At 40.5% G+C, this 23,460-nt stretch overlaps 1 protein-coding gene across 1 annotated transcript; it reads right to left on the reverse strand.

The window, feature by feature from the left end:
• Positions 1 to 16,431: 16,431 nt before the first annotated feature.
• Positions 16,432 to 22,251, reverse strand: LOC148015375 (L-type lectin-domain containing receptor kinase VIII.1-like). The gene is made up of 3 exons (XM_087665565.1): positions 20,670 to 22,251; positions 19,324 to 20,012; positions 16,432 to 17,779 (listed from the first exon to the last, which is right to left on the reverse strand). Exons 1-3 carry the CDS (start codon positions 21,577 to 21,579, stop codon positions 17,153 to 17,155), a joined length of 2,226 nt encoding a protein of 741 aa, XP_087521691.1. The 5' UTR covers positions 21,580 to 22,251; the 3' UTR covers positions 16,432 to 17,152.
• Positions 22,252 to 23,460: the final 1,209 nt, after the last annotated feature.

Consider the following 23,460-nt stretch of genomic DNA (forward strand, 5'->3'; position numbering starts at 1 on the left):
ACTCAAGGTACATCTCTCGTCAGGGTTGTCATATCTAGTCATCTCTTTTTCGTTTTTCTTCCACAAGTACATCCGTGTTTTGTACCTTTGCCAAATATGCATATACTGAATATGCATCTACCGATGATGTTGAGATGACAAGCTCAACGCATGTGGACATTGATGATGGACCGCCTGGTTAGATGGGTCCACACGTCTACACTTAGCACGTCGGTGGTCATTATGACTCTCACATGGCCACTGACTCATTACTTATTATATTCAAGTTGTTACACCTATTTACAGCTGGCATAGTTATAGCGCCAGTCGACTAGTGTAGTCGGTTATGCATTGTTTGACTTAGTAGGCCACTTTCCTTTATGTTGTATCTTATCTATACTTTGTGTATATTGTAAAGTGTGTGGAAGAAGAAGTAGAAATCAGCAAGAAAACGTTTTGGCCTCCATCTCTCTTCTTGTCTCTTGAGTGAGCTTCTCCTTGTGCATTCTGTGTGTGATCGGCGCAGCATCTTGAGCAAGTCCCCCCATCACGCGATTCTTGACAGATGATTCCCAACCAGTTATGCCACGAATGTCTTACCCTGCATGAGACATTTCACTATTAGTGACCTTTCTCTTTTCAGCTGCATGTAAAGCATGTGTCCATATTTCAACCTTTGGACCAACCGTCACTTGGCCATGCATTCTATCCAACTATAAACCAAAGTAGAAGCATGTACCACTGCATAAGCATTTCGGACAGCCAAGTCTTCCAACAACTTCTGCATACCTCCCTTTCCAAAATTCAAAGCAAGAGGCAATCCCGTTTCTTGTGCATGGATCTTGCCATCTTTCCAAAAGATAAGCTGTCATGCCAAGGCCTCCTGATAGGTAGCACAATCCTTTCTCTCGTGCTGCAAACTATCACACCACATACATCTTTTTCCAAGTTTAGGGGCTGCTGCCCATCCCCTTTCCTCTTGTCCTTTTTCATCCAATTTTGCAACCTTCAATTGAAGATCCTGCATCCCTTTGACCAATTCATCCAAGACATCTTTCCTAATAGAGGGAACAATAGCAAGTACAGCCATAGGGTTAGCCACAAAAGTAGGTGGCTTACTAGATACATCAATTGTCTTGCCCATAACAGTGGGCAAGCTAGAGACATGCAATCTTTCTCTTCTTCCATGCTTCTTCACAAGTGCAGTAACAGCTTCCTTGACATGTCTCCACTCTGTTTTCAAACCTGTCTCGGTAGTCTGATCCTCCAATAAATCATCAAGCTTCTCTTGAAGCTCAGGATCAGCTGCCTATAGAAACAATTCAATTTTTTGACTTGTTTTTCTGCAAGATCCAATTGCTCAAATCGACTTTCAAATTCTCTTAACAATTATGTAGTCACAAGACCCTTATTGGGTTGTATAACCCACTCCTAAAAAGTCTTGTGCGTAATCAAACTGGTGTCCTCAATGTAAAATTCTTCCCTGAGTGTCTTCTTGAAGGCTACCCAGTCTGCATCCTACGAGTGTAATTAAGTAATCCGTGCTTTCAGTTCATGAACAGTAACACGTACAAAATATCGGCTCCATGCAGATTGAGCCACTCCAAAGAATTCCATCTTCTGAGAATAGGTATGTACATATATAGATACATTCCTACCATTGAATAACTTCATCTCATGCTCAACTACTTGCAAAGCATTCATCACAACACTTTCCGTTTGAGCTGAAGCTTGCATCACCTGTTGTTGTTGTTGTACATGCATAAGCATATTCATATTTTGCACCAATTGTTGCAAGTTGTTGTTGTTGTACCTGCATAAGCATATTCATATTTTACACCAACTGTTGCAAAACATTACTGGAGATTGTATTCGAAGATTCTCCCATCTTGTATTTCCTTCTTTTGTGACGACCTTTCACATCGGGTTCACCAATGTCGGAGGGGTTTTTTTTGAAAGGTCGAATCCACCGGGGATCAGAAGTAGAAGGAAGTAGAGAGAGGATATGAAAGAGAAGATAGAGAATACCCAAGTGGTAGACACTACAAAAACAAATCACAATGAATTAATCAATATGTATTGAAAGAACATGGAATCTTCGCACTACTTAGAAGCAATCTCTAGGCATTAGTTCTCTTGGAGCTCCTTCATAGACCAAAAATGTGGATCAAAAAAATTAGCTCTTTCTCTACTGCCCAGAACCCAAATCTAATGGCTCTATTGGCTCCAAAAGGGGGGTAAAACTGCCGGACACCTGCTCACGGATCTCCCAGATCACTCTTCTTCTTTCAGTTCAATCTGCAGTTTTCAGTCTGTTTACAGCGATTGCGATGCAGCCGATTTCGTCAATCCCTAATTGGCTGAAAAAGCAACTAGCTTTTTGCATGCCATCCTAATCTAGAAGCTTTTTTAACTTTTTTAGATTTTTACAATAAATAATATCAAAAATAGGCTAAAATTATCCAAAAATCTAATATTTTTGGATAATCCATGCAACTCACACTAGTACTAATGGCTCAGATCACATTGACTCTCTAGATCAATAAAGAAGTCGGATGATGATGCATTCCATACTTTTTCACACCGTGTCCTCATAGCATCACGAGAGTGCGATTATCAATGCACATCTTGAACATTTCATTTTTCTTTTCAAACCAACAAGACAAGTGCACCAAAAGAAGAAGAACTAGGTAAAATTGAACCTTTATCTAAAAATTTAGTTACTTGTCTTTGAATTTATTTTTTATGAAAATGACAATGTCTATATGGATATTTATGTGGTGGAGTAACACTAGGAAAAGTTTAATCTTGTGATATAATTCTCCTCCTCATGATGATGGAAAATCGGTGGATAATCATCCACAAAATAATATTTTTAAGAATTGTTAGTGGAGTGACAATGCAAAAGACTCAGACTTTTCCACTTCAATCACAAAAATCATGAATGCCTTGTATTACTTTCCAAGTGCTTTCTTAGCTTGTGTATGACTGATTAATGGAAATAATTCAATTTTAGGGTTGCTACTTAAGAAGATTGTTTTTTTGGAATTCAAAGGTCATTGTGTGAGTGTGATAATAGGATCTCCAAATATTCTAATCATTCTAGCTCTACCTGCACTCTTACTACTCCTACATCCATAATTAATCCTACTTTTCGAGGTTTGGTTACTTGCCATCAAAGTCATAATCTCTAGATTCATCATCTTGATCATCCTCACTTTCTTTGTTAGTAAAGTCTTCCTCAAGATCACTAACTCTTTCTTCACCAAGTTCACTAACTCTTTCCTCAAGATCAAGTCTAACTCTTTCCTCACCAAGTTCACTCACTCTTCTATATTTGTCTTCCTCTATAAAGGGTAGGTCAAGTGTGGCCACAATATACATACAATCCTTTTCATCACTAGGGCAAGAAATGTACTTCTTTAGGGGATTTTTAGTGATAGTGCAATTAATATCTTGTCAAAGCACATTGGATATGGATTCTAGGTCTACATGCATGCTTTTCAACTTTTCAGTTTCACCCTCATTGCATCTCACCTATTCCCCAAGAAGAGCTCATTGTACCTCACCTATTCCCTAAGAAGACCATTCGATTACCCAAACCTTTGATGATTAAATCATTTTCTATCCAAGGGCAACCCTAACAATAGGTCATAATCCACTCCCCTCATGATCATCAAATTTACCATGAAGCTAATTTCCCTAATTTTGACGAGCCAATCTTTCAATACCCCTAGCAGTCAAACCTTGTGTACTTGGCAGCCAAACATTGAAATTCTTGCTCTCAATGGGTGTTCTTATATCATTGATTCCTCTTACATGTAAGTTGCCTAGGGCCTCCATGGGAAGGGTGGTGTGATGCTTAGCTCCCTCCCAGAATGTGTTGACTCGAAGAGCACTTGGAGAAGTGTTGAATGCTTTGGTGCCACTCATATTACTTCCTTAGACTACATGAATTGGTGGTTTTTATGGTTTCATCACATCCTCTATCCATCATTTAAACAGTTTCCATAGGTTAGGGATACTACACATTAACAACCAAGTGGTATGATCCTCTTTCTTTTGAGGCTACAACCTTCTCAATCTAAGGAGCAATAGTGGAACTCTTGGCACTAAACACAATCTTCTTGGTCAGTTCACAAGTAATCCCTTTGCTTTGTAGCATAAGTTTCTCATTTGCTTTCTTTTTCCTCTTCTCGACAACCTTTTTTCCTATAATGAATCCATTATCAATAGATTTTTTTGGAATATTGATGCTAGTTTTCTTGCTCTGAGCTCAACATTGACATGTATCGATATGGTGTTCTCATTGAGGATTGTCTCTACTCTAAAATTTGTGACAAGATTTAACAATATAATGGCTTTACTTGTACGAGATTTCCACCTAACATATTCAAGATATGTAAGATTTGATAGAGTCATACAAGACATGCTATCATAAGTCCACACCCTATTACCCCAGAGCCAACAACAAAGTCAAAGTTAGCAATTGTATCCTCTGTTCAATTTTGATAAGAATGATTGTTGTACATCATCGTGATTGGGATGATCTACTTATAGAGTCCCTCTAGACATACAGAACCTCCCATAAGGCTACTACATGACAAACCCCTTTCCAACTAGTGTATGGAACAGAAGTCATCTTCCCTATTGAACTCGAGCTACCCTCTCTGTGTGTGTGGCTATCAAAGAATACTTGGGAGATGACAAGTCCCTACAACGCCATCTCTTACATCTAGAATGTCTAGATGAGACTTGCAGGATGGCCTAAAGTGCATGGAAGCCACGCAAGCTCATAGAAAGGCCTATCATGATAACTTCATCAAGTAGAAGGAGTTCAAGAAAGGTGACTTAGTCCTAGCCTATGATTTGCAATTTGGCAAGTTTCTAGGCAAGCTTCAATAACTATAGATGGACCCCTATAAGGTACTTGCCATTGACAACCCTAATGGCTTTGTCCAAGTCTAGACAGTTGACGCTTTGCATGATGCCTTCCCAATTAATGGCTATCACCTCAAGATGTATTACCCTCCTAGGGGATCTTGATAATCACCCCGATAGCTCCCTCATTCCTTACACAATGGTCTATATGACTTTACCTAATGCTCTTGATAGCCCTCTTGCTGACCTTGATGATGTGGCTTCATTTTGTTAGCCCCTCACATCCACTTTTCCCCCCTCCTTGGCTTCCTTTTTGTCTGATGCATCAAAGGTGGTGAGGATGATTCTAATACATGGCATTTCTTCAAGAAACAAAGAAAAAATATATAAATATATATCGATCATGGGAGAAAAGGACTTTGGTCAGTGTCATGCTGACCTATTCTTCAAGAAAAGGTAGAAACACCCCTGGGAGTAGGGCAAAAGAAAAGAAAAGAAAGAAAAAAAAACAATTAAAATCCAAAGTGTTATGGGAGAAAATGAAGAAATTCCATGTCGTCATAACAGGCCTCGTTCCAAGAAAAGATGGCACACACCCTTCGATGGGAACCTGGTTGTGGAAAATGTGATAACCTGACATTATCAACCAGACGATGCCGATCTTCATTGACAAACCTAGAGCGATGTGAGCTTTCATCCTAACCGGATGGGGATGTGAGTGTTTCCCTCTGTGTTCATCAACATCACGTGAGACAGAGGGTGGGGTGAGTGACCAATCCTTGCCCTTTCTATCCAAAGAGAGAGATGAGATGTGTGCATGAAGCATTGCATGCACGGGATGGGCCTCTCAATGCACAAAGCACAAAAGGCCTTCCTTCTGACATCATATGCCGGCACACAGGGTAGGATGCACTATTGCACCATCAATTGCGCACAAGGCATATACAACCTTTGCAAAGTGGCAATGAGGATTCAATCAACGGGATGTGAGGAACTCAACTGCCCTCCTATAATCATCAATAGAGCATGAGACAATGGGGGGACTGAGCATGATTAGTTTCCCTTTCATCATCTGAGAGGAGGTGAGGATTGAGTGATGTTTTGACACTTGGAGACAGGTACATTCTCGTTTTCCTATGCACACACGGGACATGCCTCCTTTGCCATCACTCTACACCTCATTCTCTTTGGCACACTGCACGATAAGGCTCATTGGCCTTCCTTCTTGTACCTATGCCAAATGGATTGGGATGCACTGATGCACCATCAACTGTGCACATTGGCATACTCCCTCTGAATCATTCCCTTTGTCAATTCCTAAACTGGATATGAGCTATGGATTTTGCGAATTGGGCCAAGTTTTTCTAACCCTACTCCTTTTGATTTCACGAGTTAGTCATGTTTTAAGTGTGGGGACATACGTGTATGGGTTATGAACCTGTGTTAGGACCCTATCGCTTTGTCAATCTAATTTATTAAGATCTTAAGTGCGAGGACGCGTCCTTGCACATCCGCTTTTCATACCCTCATGGATACATCCCTATCAAACGACTTAAGCATACCAAGTCCTAATCTTTCCCTAATGGGGTCCCTTCCCCACCCACCCATCCTTTTTTCAACCAGTCTTGGGGTTGTTTCTTGTTTGTTTGCCTTTGTTCTTAGTTTTGTGACTTTTCCATGTGAACACACCCTACATTCAACAAAATTACAATCTGACCTTACAACCTTTTCCCTTCCTTTGCACTGGACATTTTTTCTTTTTACAACCTACATTTTTGAGCCACAAATCGTGAGTTATTAATTTTTAACTCATTTTTTACCAATTTTACGTGTTTCCATGCGAACGCATCTTTCTTGCTTCGGACCAGTAATATGATATGACAACCCTAACCTACACCTTCCTTTGGACATTTTTCCTTTCTACTGCCCATCATTCTGATGTACAAATTGTCTGTTATTAAATTTTCCATCTTTTCAGGTATTTTCATGTGCATTTTTAACCATTTTTCCATGTGAACCTACCTTAACCTCAAAATTTAAATTTTTATTGAATAGCCATGTTTGGCTACTCCCCTACATGATTTTTCTTTTTCCTCCATCCTATTCCGACCTATCGATTTTATTTTATTAAATTTTTTGTGAGTTTTCACACTCTTTTTTCTTATTTTTCCCATATAAATGCCCCCTAACAACACTGAAACTGCATTTTAACCTAACAACCCTATCTTCTAGGTTTTCCCTGATATTTTTTCTTTTTTTGCCCTCCGTTTCGATCCACAGATTTTTCAATATTAATTTTTGACTCGGTTTTTATTTGTGTTTTTACCATTGTTGTGTGAGTTTATTATAATCGATATCTTATCTATTCCTATCCTGTTGTTTTGCAGGCATTCATTGTGACTATCTGTGTGTGTGTTGTGTGTATGTAACCCATCTTAATGGTGCCTTGAACCCCTCCCCCGACCCATAAGAGGTCTGGCATTTGATCATGCATTTGGCCAAGTAATTCCATGATAAGCTAATCACCTTGTATTGTCTAATGGGATGGGCATTTAGGTCATATGTTTAGACAAAAAAATATACTCATGTATGTGTGATTTTAATAAAAACTTGAAATGTTTTTACATTTTTAACTTATTGACCAAATGAGCAATGCTATTTATGCTACATTTATGAGTGATCATTAAGTCATAAAATTGGGTTATAAAGATAGAATGCAATACCAATTTAACTTTAAAATGATGTCATGCAACTATGTTTTTCTAAAAAACTAACATGCAACACTAATTTAACTTAATAAAATTCATGTCATGAAATTTCATTATCTAATTGAAGATAGAGAGCAACACCAAGTTAACTTAACATTGATATCATGTAATTGCATTTTTAATTGAATATAGAATGCAATACCAATTTTTTCTTGAAAGTAAAAATTTCCAAGATCTATTAACTCATGTGATTACTATATCCATTACCCTGACCCCTAAGCCACACTACATCCATAGGAGGTAAAACCCTAGAATTTGATACTTTTTCTTATATATATATATATATATATATATATATATCTATCTATCTCTCTCTCCAAGACAAGTTAAGGTAAAGTTTTTATATTCATTATCTTGGGGTCATATGTCTATAATATTCTATAATAGCTCTCTCTCCCTCTCTCTTACTTATGAGTCTAATAGTCATGGTGAATGATATCTAGATGTACTTAGAACAATTTATAGTTTAGATTATGTTTGTAAGATTTAACAAATTTTTTTGTGTACATATGTTTATTGATTATGATTGCAAGTTTTACCAAAATGTTCTTGTAGGATGTTAGGTTAAGCATTCACCACCATGCTCACATACTAATTTTCTTTCTTTTATAAATTTTGCAAAGCTGATCATTAATGTGGCCAAAGCACTATGCATTCACCTTATAGAAGCTATAATGTCCAACATAAGTGAGAAAATAGTGCACATCAATATACTAATGAGATTGCACTTGTGAACTTCTACAATTGAGTGTATGCTATCATGTACACAATCTTGCAATAGCATGGGTGTCCATATTTATGGACTTTGGGACAGTGAAATTTGCATGCATCTTTGTCACACATAGCTTGGGCTAGAATCGTGGGTATGATTAACAATATAGCTCACGTGGTGAATCCCAGAAGATCCCCAAGAACAAAGTACTCTACCTTTTTGCACAAAAACCCATGTAAAAGCATGCACGACAAGAGGCAAGAGACAAATTGGGTTCAATCTCCCCCATGCCTTGTGTGAGCGCTTCACAAAGCATGTATTTTATGTATATTTCCAATCTTCATGCTCAATAATAGCCCAATTACAAAAATATGACAAGCTTTTTAGCTTTTGAGTTTGCTTTCTACAAAAATAGGAAAATAAAGCTAATGGACGGTGCCCATAGTGTCTGGCACGCCCAATCTCAATGTCCAAATAGAAATAACATATCCGGGCGCATAAGCGCATACAAAATAATAATAAATAATCAATGTCTCTATAGACATAACAAAATATAGGCGTGGCGCCTATCAAAATATAGTCCAAATATCGAATACCCGCTAGACTCCAATGCTTTCCTCCGCCACTGCTGCTATCTCTACACATCAACTGAAGCATTCACAATCGTTAGTAAAATAATACAATTAAACCGACAAAAGTGAATACCTAGCAGTCTTCAGCTACATAAATAAATCAACTGGTTAGAAATAAATCCTAACCTTAATTTATTACGAGTGCGCACTCTAAACTCATAAACGTTTATTAATTTAATATGCATTTTACGGAATCACCCGCTATGGAATCACCCATGTACACACTAAATTAATGAAACGCCCGAAAAGGACAGGCGTCCCCATCAACTTCTCGCACAAAGAATCCTCTTTGTGTATGAGCCCCGGTCATCTAAGTTTACGGAATCCACCGTAAAACCTCACGGAATCCACCGTGGAATATGCCTCCTGGCATCACATCCCACCCGACTACCACCTCCTCACCACCTCCCTTTGCTTCATCTCCTTGGATGCTTGGACTCGTTTTAGGAGCCTCAACATCCTACACATTAAAGGTAGTATTAATGGGAAGAATGTATTTATCCTTATGAATATTGATAGTACTAACACCATATTGGGGAATATGGGAATTTTTCATAAGTTTGGGACGCATAGTCAAATCTTTTGGATTTGTCATAACTTGAACACTATAACTCCAAATTGAGTGGTCTATAGCTCAATAGATTCCAGTTTTCAAGTGTTTTCCAATGATAGGTCACATCATATGGTTTTGAGAAACTTATAGGCATGTTATTTGGGTGCCACATTTTTAGTATTCAAAAAATGGGAATTGGGAGATTCCCAAACCCACTAATATTGTGTTTACTCACATTTTTGTCAATAAACCAGTCGTTGACTAGTTAAAATGCACCCCTATGGAATTTTAGCACCCCTTGAAAGTTCGTGTAGCAAATCATGAGGAAGAAATCAGCACACATGTATGTTCCATAGTCCCTCTATGCTTGGTTAAGAATTTTGTGGCATTGGTTGACCTAATCGCATTAGACATAGGTCCCATTGATGTTGTCTTGGGTTGTGATTTGCTAAAAAAATTTGGAAAAATTGCTATGGACTTCTCGTAGCTCTACATGGAGTTTATGATGCATGGATAACTCATCCACTTTTAGAGGGAGTTCATGATAATGTTGATTTTTAGCTAATTACAGTAAAGTAACTCAAACGAGAGTTTAAGAAATGCTCATAGATCTTTTTTTCACACTTGATTAAGGAAAATTGAGATTAGCCCTCCCAAGTATCTAAGGATTCAACCTTCGAGGCTTTTCTTGAGGAGTATAGTGATTTATTTCCAATACCTACAACCCTTTCCCCTAAGAGGCAAGTGGACCACCCGCTTGATTTAGAGCCCCATTCCAAGCCACTGAACAAGCCACCTTATAGATCCCCATCCTGTTTGTTCATAAGAAAGATGGCTCTTTCCGCATGTGCATTGACTACAAAGACTTGAACAAAATCACTATGAAGAACCGGCATCCCATCCCACAGATTGATGACATGTTGGATGAGTTGAAAGGGGCACGCTTACTAACTAAGATTTATATGTGCTTTGGCTATCATAAGATCTATATGAGGGAGAGTGATGAGATCAAAACAACCTTCAAGACTGATTGTGGGCTCTATCATTTTCTAATGATGCCTTTGGGTTGACTAACACCCCCACCACATTTTATGGTCTCATGAATAAAATTCTCTACCCCTTCTTGTTCAATTTTGTGCTCATTTTCTTTGATGACATTCTCATTTACAGCAAGTCACAAGAGGAGCACTTGGCACATATCATAATATATTTTGAGAGAGCATCAACTCTTTGCTAAGGAAAGTAGGTGTATCTTCATCTAGACATCAATGGAGTACTTGGGACACATTCTTAGCAAAAATGGCATGTAGGCTTACCCAAGAAGGTACAATGTGTTAAGGACTGGCTCACTCCATTCACCACTACTTGATTATGTGGTTTCCTTGGCCTCTCTTCATTTTATAGACACTTCATTAAGCCTTATGCCACCATTACAACACCTTTGACTTATCGGTTGAAAAAAAAATCATTCTTTTGGGATGCTACTGCTGATTCACAGCTTTAAGCAATTGAAGGAATGCTTACTTTAGCCCCCATCCTCGTATACCCTGATTTCTCCAAGGAGTTTACTATTCAGTGTGATACCAATGGCAGAGGTATTGGTACTGTATTGCTGCAAGAGCATGGTGTGATTGCTTTCGAGAGCCATAATCTTGATGACAAGGAGATGCAAATGAATGTATATGGCTAGGAGATGTTGGCCATTCTCCATGCTATTAAGAAATGGCACCACTACTTATATGGCAGTCATTTTAGAATAAAGAGCAACCATAGAGTGTTCCAATACTTCCTTACTCATTCTACTTTGACTCCTAAGCAAAGGAGATGGGTGGAAAACTTGCAAAACTATGATTTTTACATCTCTCACACTCGGGGCAAAGGTAACATCATGGCTTATTCACTCTCTCGAATGTGGGCATGCAGAGTATCCTCCATTTTAGAGTTGCATAGTGATTAGATTGAGGATCTTCAAGAAGCTTATTTGTTGGATGAGGACTTCAACCACATGTTTCAGAAATTACAACATGGGGTAATGGCTGAAAGCTCCAAATATCAACTCAAACATGGCCTTATTTGGTCCCATAGAAAGATTTTCATCCCCCACACTTCTCCATTCACAGAGAAGATCATGGAAGAGATACATTCTTGCCCCACTATTGGTCACTTGGGTGTTTTCAAAACATATGATAAGATTGCCAAGAGCTTTCACTAGATAGGTTTATGGAGTGATGTGACAGATTTTGTGACTAAATGTGTTCCATGCCAAGCAGAACAAGGACAACATGCTTAGACAGGTTCGCCTCTTGTAGCCCCTACCTATTCCTAAAGGGAAAGGGACACATATCACCATGGACTTCATCATGGGCCTCCCCGTTACAAAGAAAGGATGGAACAATATATTTGTGGTAGTTGATCACCTCACCAAGGCTATCCACTTTATCCCCACTAAGACCCTATACACAACCTCTCTAATGGCCACTCAGTTTATGGAGTATGTCTTTAAGTTGCATTGATTACCACAAGTCATAGTACACAATCGAGATGCCAAGTTTATGAGCAACTTTTGGCAAGCAATTTTCCCAACATACCAAGCTTGCTCCACTACATACCACCCACAAACAGATGGCTAGACTGAAAGGATAAATAAATGGCTTGAGATGTACCTACCACACTTTTGCCATGATGTACGACACAGTTGGGATACGTGGCTTCAGTTGGCTAAATTTTCATATAACAACTCGATCCACCCTAGCATTGGGGTTTTTCCTTTTGAGCCATTATATGGGTATATGGTCCCCATTCCTACAATCTCATTGAATGACAAGATCAACCCTTAAAGTAAAGCCAAGTTGGATCGCATGCAAGCCTTTCTTCAGCAATGCAAAGTGAATCTTCAAAAGGTACAAACCCACATGAAGCTCTGTGTTAATGAGAAAAGAAGGCATTTGAAATTCCAAGAGGAAGAGCTAGTCCTCTTGAAAGTGCATAAGTCATGTCACTCCACTCTCAAAGAAAGTAGTAGTAATAAGTTGGCCCACCGTTTCTATGGCCCCTACCGAATCCTCAAGAGAGTTGGTGAATTTGGCCTACTAATTAGATCTTCCCCCTACCACCAAGATTCACAATGTGTTTCATATCAGCCAGCTAAAGCCCTTCATTGGCACCTTAGTGGACTATGTGGAAGAGCTTCCTCCCATAGATGAAGAAGGTTATCATTCAATACATCCCTAAGGCAACCATCGGCCAACAAGATAAATAGTTAAGATCTTGATCCATCAAGGAATACCTCATCAAATAGAAAGGCCTAACCCTAAAAGAAGTCTCTTGGTGCCCAACCACTATTGTCAATGAATTTTCTCATCTCCAAGATGCCCAATGGACTAAAGACTAGCAAGTTATGTCCCCTTTTGACCACACCCTTCCTATAGCCTACACACTATTTTAGAAAAGTTTTATACATGCCCAAATCACAGCAATGTGCTTCTTACATGCTTGAAAGTACACGTCATAAGCTCTATCTTTTGACATGCGTCATGCCCCATTTGGAGTAGCCTATCAAAAGTTATGGTAGATTTACCTCAACGGGCATATGCTGTTGATAGTCTTCACCCACCCATTTTCATTGTAATGTGGACTAGAGTAGTACTTTGCACCCCACTCCTTAGCCCCTCTATCAATCCCCTCCATTTGTCTTTTGTTTTTTTTATGCCAAAAACATTCAGGGTGGGGATGGATTGTAATGAGCGGGATACACAAGAACTAGGGGTTAGACACCCAGTCACAATGATCGGGGTATATAAGGTGTAAGAGACCTAGTTTAAGGCATCCAGATATTATCAAGAACATACTCTTCACCTTTATCTCTAGCTTCCATGGCTTCCTCATTCTTTCTCCCCTATTTTATGTCTTTCTCTCTCCTCTTCTAGTCTTCCTTCTTCTTCTTTATTCTCTCTTTCTCACTCTTTTAAAGCTCATTCTCCTCTCTCCTCTCGGCTTCATTCATTACAAATGGCACTTGCATAGCAACTTGACAAGAGTACTAGCAATGGTGTGACTGCGAGTAATCAGTGAGATGACAAGACAAAGGTAAGGTTAAAAGTTTTACAACATAAAAAATTTTCCTTCTTCTTTTATTAAATCCCTCCCCTTCCCCCAAGCTCCCATGCAATGGGGGGAGGGGGAGGAGAGAAAAAATGTTACATCTAGTTCCTTTTCTTCACCTGAAACAAACTCATATATGCCTTTTTCACAAAGCAAGTTTGTCAAACTTCCATTATGGGTAATTATTCTTGTCTAGTTTCTCAATAATAAGGTTTTCATTGTATAAGTCATTATGAAAAGATTAACTACTGAACTAAAAATTACCTTAGAACATACAAATTTGAAATATATAACTTATATACTCTAGAATGTCCGACACAACTCAATTTGTAGTATACCCTAAAATTAATGTTCGTAACTCTATGGGCCTAAAGTGGTGTCTCAAATGGAATTGGATGGCCAAACAATCTATGGAAAAGTCCTTACATGGTAATTTACATTATATAGAGCATATAATTTGCACACTAAATCTCATTGCAATTTGAGGTATTTGCTCTATCTTGCTTTTGGTGCAGGCCACACACACTATCCAAGGGAAAAAATGAGAGAATGGAAGAGCTTCTTATTCATTGCTTGCTTTTTTAAATCCTCTCATTCTCCTTTACTTCAACGTCCAAAAGTATCTTTTTGTTTGCAAATATGATACATATCACAAATTTATTGGTGGGAAGACTTACTCAAACTGATATCACGAGCACACACAATACATGTGGCAAGAAGCTCACTCAAGAATACAAGAAGAGAGATAGAGGTCAAAACATTTTCTTGTTGATTTTTTTATTTTTTCTTCCAGATACTGTATATAATGTACACAAAGTGTAGATAAGTTATAATATAAAGAAAAGCAATCTACTCAGTTTGCCAGGTAATGTTTAATTGACTATACTAATCAACTAGCACTATAGCTATGTGACCTATATGTATATATAACAAACGAACTATAATAAGTGATGAATTAATGGCCATATAAGAATCATAATGACCATTTATATCCTAAGTCTAGATGTGCAAACTCATCTAACTAGACAATCCATCATCAACATCCACATATGTTGAGCTTACCGTCTCAATAAAGATAAATTAGATAAAAACTCCATTGAGTGGACTTGCTCAACTTCTTCCCCTTTCCTTTCTTATGTTTGGAAAGCACTAACTCCACACAGAAAGTTTGTTGCACAAAATAATTCAAATCATGTGATTTTAGATATTCCATAGTTAGTGCACAATGTTGATCATGTTGTAATCCTCGAACATACATAGAATGAAGCATTTCACTTACTGGCTTATTGATCAAAGTTCTAACTCTGCCCAATAACACTCAAAATCAGGTAGTGTAATCCTGAACAATAGAATCACCTTGCTTCAAACTCTACAAACGATCTAGTTTCTGGGTATCACTCATGTGCTACTGAAACTACTTAGCAAATGCAACCTTCATCACCACACATATAGGCCATCCTTACTCCTCTACCAGCCATGCTACTGTCTTCTTCATCCCAAACTTGACATAGAGAGATTCATATTGAAGATTCATTACTTCATTTACATGAGAGAATAAAAAGAATTCAGAACATAGATAGATCACAAAGCAATTTGCTCATTGAATATTGTATTTCATTGCTTATCCTTTAGAGTATATCATATCAAAATACATCGAAATACTTTGTAGAGAATACATCTTGCTCAATCAATAGTGACAATAGACACAACTCATGACTTTTGACTTCTACAAATGCAACTTCTAAATCCTTGACTTTTGGTCCACTCACCGTTCACCACTCACAATTCAACACCAAACGTTCATTACTTGATTTGTGTGAGAGAACAAAAAGAATTCAAAACACAAATAGATCACGAAAAGATTACTCATTGAATATTGTGTTTCATTGCTTATCCTTGAGAGTACATTGAAATACATTGTGTCGAGTACATCGTGCTCAATCGACAAATGACAACATATATGACTCCTGACTTTTGACTTCTCCAGATGCAACTCTTGACTCCTTGGCATTTCGTCCATGCCCAAGACACAATTGAAGCTTTCAGGCAGATCCCAAATTTTCAAACCCTATTTAGATAGTCATCCAAGTCAATAAATCCCTCATGCCAAATCACTTCTTGCTTCTCCAAGAATGCTTCACAAGAATGAGATGATGAAGAATTCAGTCCTCTTGCAAGGCACTAGTAGCCTTTAAAAGAGGCTCCCAACATGCCAATCAATGCTTGTAATTGGCATCTCTATGCCTTTGCATAACATGCTCTCTCCCACACATTTTCACTCACTTGGTTTGCATTGGCACAATATTTCCATTGAAAACCCAAGCTGATCTATAATGACTAGCATGCTCTCCCCCACACATTTTCACTCACTTGGTGATTGCATTAGCACAGTATTTCCATCAAAAACCCAAGCTGATCTATAATGACTACTAGAAGCTGTACCTTTGTATTTAGTTATCAGCATTGCTTGGGTGTTGAACAAGGGCCCATGTATTGTTGATACTACAAAACAACAATATAAAATTTAAGGGAAAATTGATGTGGACATACTTTAGAAGTCATATAGCTTTACGTTGAGGGAGAACCCATATGGAGCAATGTTGATTTATGGGGTAATAACATACATGAACTAATGTCATTAGGGAAAATCCGATTAAATATTGATATATGGGAGAATAATGTACGATGAATCAATGTCACTAGGGCAAAACCTATAAAATAAGTAAGCATAACAAACTCTGAATCAATGTTGCATTAGGGACAATCCTATTAAATATTGATATATGGGAGAATAATGTACAATGAAGTCATGTAGCTTTACGTTGAGGGAGAACCCATATGGAGCAATGTTGATTTATGGGGTAATAACATACATAAACTAATGTCATTAGGGAAAATCCTATTAAATATTGATATATGGGATAGTAATGTACAATGAATCAATGTCACTAGGGCAAAACCTATAAAATAAGTAAGTATAACAAACTTTGAATCAATGTTGCCTTGTGATTGGGTAGGGTAGAAAAAAATATGAGCATCAAAGGTACTTGGAACTGAGAGGAACCAAGATGAAGAAGAGGCGGTGGGGTTATGCAATATGCTTATTGTGTATGGGATGATGGATGGTGATGTACAAGGTTACTCGGAATGATGGATGGTGGGGTTATGCAATATTCTTATTGTGTATGGGATGGGATGATGGATGGTGATGAAGAAGAGGCGGTGGGGTTATGCAATATGCTTCTTGTGTATGGGATGATGGATGGTGATGTACAAGGTTACTCGGAATGATGTACAATGTGTTTTAAGAGAGTCTTTGCACATAGTGGCCTTGTTGTATAGATTCAATACCCCTTCTTTTGCAAATTCACATAGGTAAACTATGCTGCTAGAAAGTTACAAGGAGAAAGCATAGTTGTAGTTCCTATATTCTCTCCTAACACCTAATTGAGCTACAAGCGAAGACCTTGCGTAAATGTTAGCTTAAGGAGAAGGTGTTTATGTATGTATAAAGCGTTGGGTTTAATTAAGGAGAGGAGGTGGAGGGAGGGGGGCTAAGAGGATGAGGATCGAGACTCGTAGAAGTATGGTTACTCGACTCAGCGATGAGCTCTTGCAAGCTCAGGGGCAAATGGAGGAGGGCGAAGGAGGGGGTGGGCTTGAAGCGGGGCACGGGAGGCATGGAGGCTTCACCGGTGAGGATCTGCACCACGTGGCGCATGGTGGGCCGTCCGGCGGGGTCGGGGTGGGAGCAGAGGAGGCCCACCTGGAGCATGCGGACCATCTCGGCCTCCACGAAGTCGCCGCCGAGCCTGGGGTCGGCGGCCTCGAGGAGGCGGCTCGGCCCGAACCTGTGCAGGCCCCACACCCAGTCCACCAGCACGTTCTGGGCGGGCGGGAGGTCCTTTTCCAGCGGGCGCCGCCCGCACGCCACCTCCAGGACCACCGCCCCGAAGCTGAAGACGTCCGTCTTCTCGGTGGCCTTGCCGGTGTGAATGTACTCGGGCGCCAGGTAGCCCATCGTCCCCGCCGCCAGCGTCGCGTCGGGGCTCTTGTTGTGGTCCGTCAGGCGCGCCAGGCCGAAGTCTCCCAGCCGCGCGTTGAAGCGCCCGTCCAGCATTATGTTGCTCGCCTTCACATCGCGATGCACCACCTGCAAGACACCATCATCACAGCGATCAGCGCGGTAAGCATTAAATTTTAAGGGCGGATCCTTTTTATAGTCCTTTAAGCCTTCCAAACTTTAAAACTGAGCAATATATACCTCCCAATTAGGTTTTTAACTTCCTTTTCAAAAACCCCTGGACTTTTTTAAAAAAAAAAATGCAATTGGTACGAAATTTACCCAAAAAAAAAGAGAGTAAACATTTGGAGGCAAATTTTAGCCCAATTGCTATTTTTAGGAGTTTTTTCCTTGTAAGATTATTTTTTTTCAAGCTTTAAAACTTGAAAAGTAACCAATATGTATACACAACACTCCCTAAACCTAGAGTCTTTTACACAACCTTCTAACCCTAGTAAAGAACTCGAATCAAGCACGTGACAATGTTTGTTGTGGTCTTAAGAGAGTAGCAAAAATTCAAAATGAATAACCATAACCAAGGTTTAATGCTAAAGTTACTTTAGAATGTTGCCCCTAGGTTAGCTCTCAACCTCATATGTTGGTTCAATTTACCCAATGTAAAAGACTTCAAGACTAAGTTAAGTTTCTGAAACTTCATGTTGAATTTCAACCTATCCTTCAAAAAGTTTGATCTCTAAGGAATTGATCAAATTTCTCTCAGCAACCTTAGATGTCTTTTGCTCCTAAATATTCCAAGTTGAAGAGAAAGTGGCATTTTTGTTTTCTTAAAGGTACTATGGGGCAAATTGTGCTGGGACCAAAGAGACTTGGACAAATAATCAATGATAATTGACAATTTTGTGATGCCTTCACAAAATGAAAATGGAAGGAAAATCATAAGTCATAATCTTGTGACATCTAATGAAAATACAGATGGGAAGGAAATAGTTTAAATTTGATGTTAAACGAACATACAAGTTAGGATAGGCCAAATGATCAAAGATAATTCATAGTCTTGTGACGTCTAATTGAAAAATGGAAGGACAAACATAAGTGGGAATCTTGTGACATCCAATCAAAATGCAAATGGGAGGAAATACAGGAAATTCAATATTAACGAACAAATCTTAGTGTCGAGTGGCAAAGCAATGGCAACATTGTGCGATAGTGTTGTGTGCCATTAGACATCTAATTAAAAAATGGAAGGACAAGCGTAAGTAGGAATCTTGTGACATCCAATCAAAATGCAAACGGGAGGAAATACTGAAAATTTAATATTAACGAACAGATCTTAGTGTGGAGTGCAGTGGCAAAGCAATGGCAACGTTGTGTGATAGGGTTGTGTGCCGGATATGGTGGAAGGGAAAGGGAATGACTGTTGTGAAGTATATTGTAAATTGGAAAAAGAATGTCAGCGTTGTGTGATGCTATGGTGGAATGTAAAGGGAATGACAATGTTGCATGATGATATGCTGAAATGGACAAAACGGCAATGTCGTGCCATGATATGGTGGAATAAAAGGAATGCCAATGGTGTGCGATGTTACGCTGCAATCGAAAAGGAATGGCAAGGTTGTGCGATGATACGGTGGACTCAAGGTTGTGCGACGATAGGGGATGTGGTTTTAACGCACCTGCTGCTCGCACTCGTCGTGAAGGTAGGCGAGGGCGGCTGCGACGCCAGTGACGATCTTGTAGCGCTGCATCCAGGGGAGGACCATGGCGGTGCCATCTCTGCTGAACAGGAACCTGTCGAGGCTGCCCTGCTCCATGTAGTCATAGATGAGCAGGATCTCGTCGTTCTCGTAGCACCAGCCGAGCAGCTGCACGAGATTGCGATGCCGGAGACAGCCGATGATGGAGAGCTCGGCCAGGAGCTCGCTGCGGCCCTCTGAGTCCCCCTGCATGGACCGCTTCACCGCCACCATCGCCCCTGTGTCAGGCAAGATCCCCTTATATACAGCCCCGAAGGCCCCATGGCCAACCACTCTGCTCGCGCTGAATCCCTTGGTCGCCAGGCTCAGCTGCTTGTATGTGAATTTCCGCGGGCCTGACAGCAGCTCCGCCTCCGAGACGTATAAATCACTCTTTCTTGTTCGTCGCCATTGATCGGATCCAATTGACCTGCCCAGGCACCAGCCATTGTTCCATGCTTTGTATGCGCATCCCATGCATGCTAGTATTAAGAAGGCCAGCCCGAAGGCCGATCCCACAGAGAGGCCCAGGAAGGCCCCGAAGCTGAGACAGAGGGGGCTTCTTCTGCAGGAGCGAGCTGGGGAGAGAGAGATATTCAATGGCGCTGGATTTCTCGCATAATTCTGCACTGCAGCAGGAGAAAATCACAAGAAGTTTTAGACAGTCATCCCAAGGTTAGCTTTTGGTAGACAGGAAAAGGCAGCCACACCAAAGTTTTTCAAACTCAGACATAAGGAGTTCAGACAATTATCCTACAAAGGGCAGAGAGAGAGTTTCAGACATCAATGTCCCAGAAAAAGGCAGCCACACTAAAGTTTCTCAAGCACAGACTAAACAGATATAAGGAGTGTCAGACATCAATACACAAGGCAGCCACACTAAAGTTTCTCGAACTTAGACGCGAGGAGTTTCAGACATCAATGTCCTACATAATCTCTGTTGCAGTAGGGGACAGAAATTGTAGGCACGAGGGGTGTATTCAGTCCCTATTCCCACCCTGCTATGAGCTAGGAATGGGGTGCCTGCCCTTGATACTAGGGGAATGGGATGTCTCCCCTTGTTGATACTGCTCAAAAGGGGGGAATCCCCGGCCTATCCCACTTCAACTGGCTAGGTATAAGTGGCTCTCTTAAAAGAGCTGATGATACTATCGCCACTACAATATACATTCCCCCATTGCAACAAGGCTAGGTATGTATTGTACAAACTCATGATGTCAACACTTCAACATACATAATAACATGGAGATGCCCACAATGGAAACAAAAAGCCTAAAATTTCTTACAAGAGGGCGAGGGCACTGGGGCATAATGATCGCTGTCGCCATCATGGTCATCTCTCTGAGCAGAATCATCGAGTCCGCTTGTTTCAAAACTCCATGCATACACTGTGTGCTCCTCCTGTGACCCTTCTGTTGATGCCGAGAATCCCACAAACATCACCTCCTCCACCACATCCCGGAGCACAATGCTGGCAACCAACAGAGGCTCCTCAGGCCTCTGCCCTGTGTAGCTCACCCTCACCTCCATGGCTGCTGAGGAGCTGTTGTAATCTATCCAGGCACTGATTACATCTCCACTCTTGAGATTCATCCCAACTGTGCCAACATCTGCTGCTGCAATGGACACCAGGCTTGCTGAATCCACTCCTACATGGTTGTCATTGATGTCAAAGAACCCCACATCGAGGTAGGTGTCAAATTCGACTGCAAGGAAGCAAGGCTGAGTGCAGGTGCTGCTGCCATTAATGGTGGAATTGATGGTGCCACTCGTGGCATTGATGAGGCCCAGCCACTTGCCTGGGCTGCCTAGAGTGGTGTTATCTGGGACAATAATGAAGGCAAGCCCGTCCCCCTTCAGATTTGAGCTACCACTTGACATGGAGAATGCAAAGGAGGTCTGGAACGACACACACACATTCGTCGCAGCATCCCAGAATTTCACAGGCTCCATGTAGAGAGCCCTCCCCACACTCGTCGCTGGCACTGGCGTGTCCCTTGTCAGCCCCAAATTTGAGCTCTTGATGAATGTATCCCCCAGTAATGTCAGATTCCGAGTCTCAAAACTATCAAAGCTGAAGGATGTGCTGCTGCCATGGACGCTTGCCTCTCTAATTTGAACTAATACAATGCAGCTGCAACATATCAGCTGAAGCTCCAGCAGCAGCTGATTAATCCAATTAGTAGTAAAAACCATGTCTCTTCTTTCCACAGAGCACTATATAAATACTTGCATTCTGAAGCGATGAATTGCAACTTGCTGTGTATCTGTGACTGCACTCCTGGTGCTCATAACAGGGGATATGGAAGCTTAAACCTGCCGCAGCTCAAATGTAGTTGTATGTATCTGCAACCGGATTCCTGCAGCTGATAACAGGAAATCAAGCTTAAGTCTGCTGTTGCTCAGAATTTTCGTTGCTCCTGCAAGCTTAAATCTGCTGTAGCTCAGAATCAGGTGGTATTTATGACGCTACTCTTCCAGTACATAACAGGCGCTATATTGCAAGCTTTAAAGCTGGTGTAGTAGCTCGAAATCTAGTTATGTATGTGGCTGTACTCCTGCAGCTCATAAACAGGGGAGGCTAGCAAGGTTGTGTATAACGGTGGGAGGCATATAAGACTGCAGTGAATGGACCGACCGCACAAGACCTCAAAGCACTAAGAGACACTAATATCAGCCAAGTAGATATTACACTGAGCTGAAGTTACTGTAATGAAATTAGCTGAGAGCAGCGATGCAGGTGAGTGAATCAGTTGTGAACGTTGGAAGAAAAGACTGTAAGAGAACAGCTAATTTGCAAATTTTTAGTGTAACGAACTGTTCGGATAAGATACTCTCGACTCTCGACGAATCTATGTTACATTGGTATAATGGGCTTGTCCCGGCCAGAGAGGGAAATTGGAATAGAGAGAGAGAGGGAAGAGGCGGCTTGGAGTCTGGACAAAAGCTAACAAGCAAACGGTCATTCCGGCTTCGGCTCTGTTTTTGGTGTATGGTGCTTTTGACCTCGAGAGCGGCTATTTACGCGGGCCCAGGCCCTGGCACATGAGAGGCTCGGGGCCCCACCCCGTCGAGAAGTCCTCTTAGCCGTTGCGGCTTCGCAGCGCTGGGCCCTACCCTACCCTTCTCGCTTGGACGCATCCGAGCCTCGAGGCCGTATCTAAGTTCCTTTCGCTTTGTCTAGTCGTAGACCTCGCACATTCGCATATAGTCGACCTCTTCCCATATCAACCATAGTCCAGCCAAACGTTGTAATGCAGTATTTATATTATCAAAAGTGAGTAAATAAGTTACAGCATCAAATAGATGCACCGAAGCTGCTCACACCTTACCACTCAACTTCCACAACAAAAGTTTAAAGATCCAATGATCGCGTGGACTTCATGACACCCACCACTGCAACTATTATGTAGCGGTCAAGTTTGCCATTCTCAAACCTACTGATGAAAATCCTGTTGTTCCTTTTGGTCCAAATAAACTTGAGAGCCATGTCACTAATAAGAATTACTAGCCACCACATGCTATCTTCCAACCTAGCATGGTCAACGAAGCGGGCTGTTGTCATCCCAAAATGGCTTTTGTGTCAATGTTAAGAGCTTCCTCAAGAGTTGTTCCTCTTGTTTGTACCCTTATCTCTTTCTTCCATCCCTTTATGGGCTCGAAAGATTCTCTTCACATTGGTTAGTTGCAGCCTTGTTCTTGGCTCCCTTGTGCTGCTCCCTTGTTATTTGTCTTTATCAACATTGACCTACAGCACAATATCCAATCTAAAACGATGGATAGGATCAACTAGTTCGTTGTTGATGAGTAGTACCACGTTCTTGCTCAACCAAATATTCCATGAAAGCAAACTTCTCAATGAATTCCAAATGACAAGAGGCAGTCCAAAACTTTCCCCTAACAGAAGTTCTTTGTAGCTCAGAGTTTTGGGCTGGAGTAGTAGTACAAGTACTTATAGAACATTCAAAACATTCTAGTTAGCTTTGTGATTTAAGAATATATGATGAATAATTTCAATTTCTATCCACAACTCAAACACTTACCAATACTAATGCCAAATTTTTTCAGCTCTATTGT

The sequence above is a fragment of the Lygodium microphyllum genome, chromosome 24, assembly GCF_053477565.2.
Source record: "Lygodium microphyllum isolate KBCC chromosome 24, Lygodium_microphyllum_v1.1.10, whole genome shotgun sequence".
Lineage (NCBI taxonomy): Eukaryota > Viridiplantae > Streptophyta > Polypodiopsida > Schizaeales > Lygodiaceae > Lygodium > Lygodium microphyllum.

Bases quoted from the DNA above. Each gene is read 5' to 3' on its own strand.
- LOC148015375 (XM_087665565.1), bottom strand. From the start codon at position 21,579: ATGGTTTTTACTACTAATTGGATTAATCAGCTGCTGCTGGAGCTTCAG. The intron at 20,013-20,669 runs GTAAGAAATTTT...CTCCTGCTGCAG, and splicing joins CCCAGTGCCCTCGCCCTCTT to TGCAGAATTATGCGAGAAAT. The intron at 17,780-19,323 runs GTGCGTTAAAAC...GGTGTCTTGCAG, and splicing joins ACGACGAGTGCGAGCAGCAG to GTGGTGCATCGCGATGTGAA.